At 39.7% G+C, this 4,968-nt stretch overlaps 1 protein-coding gene across 1 annotated transcript in view; it reads right to left on the bottom strand.

Moving 5' to 3' along the window:
* Positions 1-1,746, bottom strand: part of LOC131881523 (uncharacterized) — a 14,019-nt gene extending 12,273 nt beyond the window's left edge. Inside the window, exons 1-2 of the mRNA XM_059228409.1 lie at positions 1,420-1,746; positions 222-1,209 (exon numbers count right to left, since the gene is read on the bottom strand). Coding sequence (XP_059084392.1) covers positions 222-1,209; positions 1,420-1,422 — 991 coding nt within the window. The 5' untranslated portion in view covers positions 1,423-1,746. The remainder of the gene's footprint in view (positions 1-221; positions 1,210-1,419) is intronic.
* Positions 1,747-4,968: the final 3,222 nt, after the last annotated feature.

Raw genomic sequence — 4,968 nt, forward strand, 5'->3', positions numbered from 1 at the left:
GCATAATGTAACAATGTAGTCATATGATTAACCCTAACAAGGTTATTTAAGTTAAGTTGCGCCAAGTAAATGTTTTTATTCGAGAAAACGGTTGAAATATCTTTACAAGTGTCATCAAACTATACAACTGGCTAGTTTTTTCAATTGCCATCCATTGACAGAGTGACACATCTTTCATATCATACATAAATAAGCCAATTTGAAAGCCCTTTAGTGGTGACCATATCCGTAAGAAGGAGGACCATACCCTCCACTGCTGTGGCCATATCCTCCACCACCACCTCCATGTCCTCTGTGTCCTCCACCATAGCCTCCGCCGTGACCGCCGCCTCCTCCCTTGCCTCCGCCAAATCCTCCCTTGCCTCCGCCAAATCCTCCTTTGCCTCCTCCGAAACCGCCTTTACCACCACCTCCGCTGCCACCGCCATAGCCGCTGCAGATTTGACGGGGGGTCTGAGTGGGCACTTGTTTGGGCACCTGAACAGCCACGTCATGACAAGACTCTCTGGGCACCTCATGGCAAGATTGAACGGGCACTTGCTTGGGGACCTGTTTGGGAACCTGTTGACAATTCTGCTTGGGCACTTGCTTGCAAGATTGCTTGGGCACCTGAACGGGCACCTGGCGGCAGTCCTGCTTGGGCACGCTGGAGCAAGATTGCTTGTGTACTTGCTTGGGGACTTGTTTACATGATTTTGTAGGCTCAGAGTGGCACACGGGCTTTTGTGGCGCACCATAGCTTGATTGGTAGTAAGGAGCATCATAACCTGATCCACCTCCACCGCCTCCACCGAATCCACCACCACCACCGCCAGATTGGGCACACACCGTCTTGGAGCCGGTTACGCATTGCTGCTCGTAAACGGTGCTGGTGGTGGGAGAACATTCTTGAACGTACTTGGTGTCGCACTGCGATTTATAAGAGGTCTCATAAACCGTGTTGCATTCGTTAGAGTACGAGGTACTGCATTGTTGCTCGTAAGTGGTCTCATATTCGGTCTTGTAAGTAGTGGAGCACTCGTTTTCATAGGTGGTGGAACATTCGGGTTTGTAGATGGTCTCGTAGGTGGTCACGTACGAGGTCTCATAATGAGTGGTGCAATGGATTCGGGGACGACGACGGCCTCCACCACCCTTGTTGAAGAAAGCCTCGTTGAAAGGCGCTGTCAACAAGAGGATGAGACCAAAGGCTAAGCATTTGGAGCTTATCTGGAAATGAAGGACATGTGCCTGATACTCATTTTTTTATGCTTGTAATTCATTTTTCCAAGAAATATGCCAAGGATTGAAATTAAATTCCAAGCCAAATTTTTGGTCTATTTCTATCTATCTAGTCTTTTCGAGCGATAACGTGACCGCTTTTCACCCCTGTTTGTTGTAATCAAAGCAACGAAAGACAAAATACTGTTGAAGTCTTACCATTGCTTGATTATGGCTTGGCTGGAATCCAAGATCAAATGACTGGAACAAAATATGTTCCTCAACTGCACTGAGCAAGCTCCAGGATCAAACTGATGAAATGATCAAGGAGCATCAGGTATTTATTGACGAATGTCAAATCGAGCACGAGATAAGGATCTCTGTGGCTTGGTATCGGCCTAAGTTCCTTGCTGTTGGCTTCCTTGGATAGATGATCGGTTGGTCGGATGGTTGCCGGTAGGGGCAAGTGTTGCTAAAACGAGGGTGCGAATTGCGAATCATGCACCAACGAAATTGAAGCAACTTCAGAACGACCGACTTCTTGAGAAGCGACCGGTTTGTCATGCTGGCTTTGTGGGATTTAGACGCAAATCAACCAACATTTACGCCATGAACGTGGAATCGGGTGATTAGAACGCCAACCCCCCGTTCAGAAAAAAAGATTCAAAATCATTCTTGAGATGAAAGAATAAGCTATTGACTGGATTGGTTCCTTCGTTAGATATGATATAAAGCTGAACAAGAGAACTTGAATGAAAGATCCTGTAATGAATAAACGTCCATGAAATATTAATCATTCGACTTTGAAATAATATGTTTTGCAAAACCGAGTCGATCAGAGTAATCTGTCACAAAAAGATCACTTTTAAGATAGCATAAGCTCACGACTATAATGCTCGCTACGTTAAGAGATGGAAATGAGGAAATCTGAATCTAGGTGGCATTAGGCTTTTTATCCCTTGATTAGACACGCTCGGCACATCAGACGAGGCATTGCGAATATTATTTGCTATTTTTGACATAAATCAAACGGCCGCAATTAGAAGGAATCCAACTTTGTCATTGTTCCCGTATGCAAACATTGTTATTCAAACACTGAATCATATGAAATTAACTCCAAAAAAGTGTGCTACATTGAAGTGCGCTTTTGGTGACTGAAATTAAACCAGATAAGCAAAGACATCAAATTCCCAAGCATCAATTCGTTGGTGGGTCACATATGGTATCAATATGAACTTTGCAACGACAAGATGCTTCTTATGCGTCAAATGAGTGAATTATCGTTGGGAGACGTTTGTGTGCCAATATGTCTTATTCAGATCATCCTCATCCATGGTTCTATTCCATGTGATTTGAGGATTGCGATATTACCTTTATCGCTGAATCAGAAACAAAATCTAATATGTCTAAGTTTCATCGTCATCAATGAAGATTATCTTTATTTGGGCCAAAGGGAACGTTTCTGGTACATTTCAGCCAAGTCACGGTTTAAACTGCACGACAATTTAAACCAGCTTATTTTGAAGCTAATTGATAGGTTTGGTCAACTCAAACCTACTTTCAATTCCTCATCTCGAATTTGATCATCCATTTCGTTATCCTTGTCAATGCTATGAACTTAAAGGGTGACATGAAGATGGCGACATGACACCAATAAACAGAGTTGTCCTCTGAGAAATGAAAACCATTGCATCGTCGAAATTTCGAGACGTGGCCCCCTACCGGTTCACGAGCGCATAACAGGAGATAATGCTCATTACACAAGGGCCGTACTTTAGTACTCTTTTCATCATTTTTATTCCATCTTTTCGCGTTAAACATCGCATTTCTTTTTTAATTTCTTTGCAAATAATTGTGTAACCCTTAATTTGAATTTAAGTTCTTTTGTTTTGTAACTCATAAATATTGCTTCTACAAGAATAAAAGCTTTAAAAGTACTTTTGCATTAATATTTAAATGCATGCTTTTTGTACTTATTTAAAAATGGACAACCAGGGCACGGGGACTTGAGAAAACAAGGGTGCTTGTCTTCTCCTCTTTCTTCTCCCTTCTTTTTCTCGCCTTCAAACCCACGTTCAATATTCTAGAGACGAGCCCTTGAAAATGATATTTTAAATTCATCATAACTTTAGAAGGAAAGTCAACGATAGTGTCATTTAAGGTTGAAAAAAGAGAAAACCAAGAGAGACTTCAAACTAGCTGAAAAAAGTTGGGCAAAATTTTTATTTTCCCACTTTTCTGACGCTCTTTCATCCCTTTGTCAACTTTTTTTTTGGCTTGTTTTCACATATCAGATTTCAACAAATTTCACTTATGGGATGATGTTGACACTTCATTACTATCATGGCTCAATATCCAAAGACTGGTCGGTCAAGCAATTTCGTAATTTGAAATTATTGACAAATTTAATCTAGTCATGGTTCAAGTTCGTACTTTTGCTCCATTGAATCGTGTCAAGTGCCCATTTTCAGTGGAGTTTAACTTACTTCATATCCCTTGTAAATCGGAATCGGAATAATTTGTTCTCCCTTTGTGTACCAAAACAAGTTCTTGGGACAATTTGTCCAAATCTTAACCTTAAAATCTAAAGGATATCATAGCAGTATTTGGCAACTTTTTAGCTGTTAAGAGGTAAAAGAGAAACTTTTTTTTCATTTGGAAAAATGCGTTTATCTAAGGTATATTAAGGTAATTAGTCGTTCCTCATTAGAAGGAGAGGACTACAGTTATAATTACTTAGTCCTCAAAGGGTAATTCGTTACTCTACTGATAGTCGCCAAAAAATGTAATGTAATGTTAAAAGTATTTTTACTAAAATTTTAGATGACCTATATTTCAGTTTTTTTGCCTCATCAATCATCTTCCCAAATCAGTGATTAATCTTTTTTTTTTTTCAAACAGCCTTGAAATCTAATGTTTTCCTGCCTACAGGTTATGCTAACGAGCAATGATAATGTTGATTCGCTTCGCATTAGTGATGGGAGGGGAGCCTCCGAGGTCTAAAGCTTTAAATCCAAAACAAGCGTGAGATCTACTCCAGAGAGTCGTTAATCCAGCTGAAATCCAACCTTCTTACTAAAAGCCTTACCCTTTTGACTCCAATATGGAAAAGTAAAATTAGTCATTTTGTTGTATATGTTTGTAACTTAGGACTGTATTATTCCCATTCTTGGCCATGCTCGTTAGGTTATGCCAATGGAAATGCATAATAAGAAAACAATTTCTTTTCCAAATTTGAATTGCTTCAACAATCTCTATCTTAACGGGAACACACGCCTCATGCCTTTTTGAAATTTGAAATTTGGGCGGCGAAGTGCATTTTCAAAAGGTCAAAATCTACAGGTTTATTCAGGGTAGGGGTTTAGAATCCGGATAATGTTAAGGTATCATAAATTGGGTGAAAGAATTTTCCAAATATTTAGCGACTTTTAAAACATTTGCTGAGTATAAGTATCAAATGTACATGTCTCACTTTCTTCGGGAGTGTAAAATCTTACTTAAATTTTTCAAATCTAATACTGATATCTTTTCCTGAGCTTAACTTTTGATGGAAAATGAAGTCATGGATAGATATGGTGAGAATTGAGAAATTTGGTGCAATGTACTCAAGCCAACGGAAGATTTTGCCATGAGTCAGGTCTTTTAGTTCAATGGAATTTGAAATGAGAAGATATAAACAATAAAACAGTGCAAATATAACAAGATTTGAAACCACAAACACAATCATTGGTTTTTAAAGCAAGCACAAATTTCAACCCTGAGCTCCCT

Source organism: Tigriopus californicus, chromosome 6, assembly GCF_007210705.1.
Source record: "Tigriopus californicus strain San Diego chromosome 6, Tcal_SD_v2.1, whole genome shotgun sequence".
Lineage (NCBI taxonomy): Eukaryota > Metazoa > Arthropoda > Copepoda > Harpacticoida > Harpacticidae > Tigriopus > Tigriopus californicus.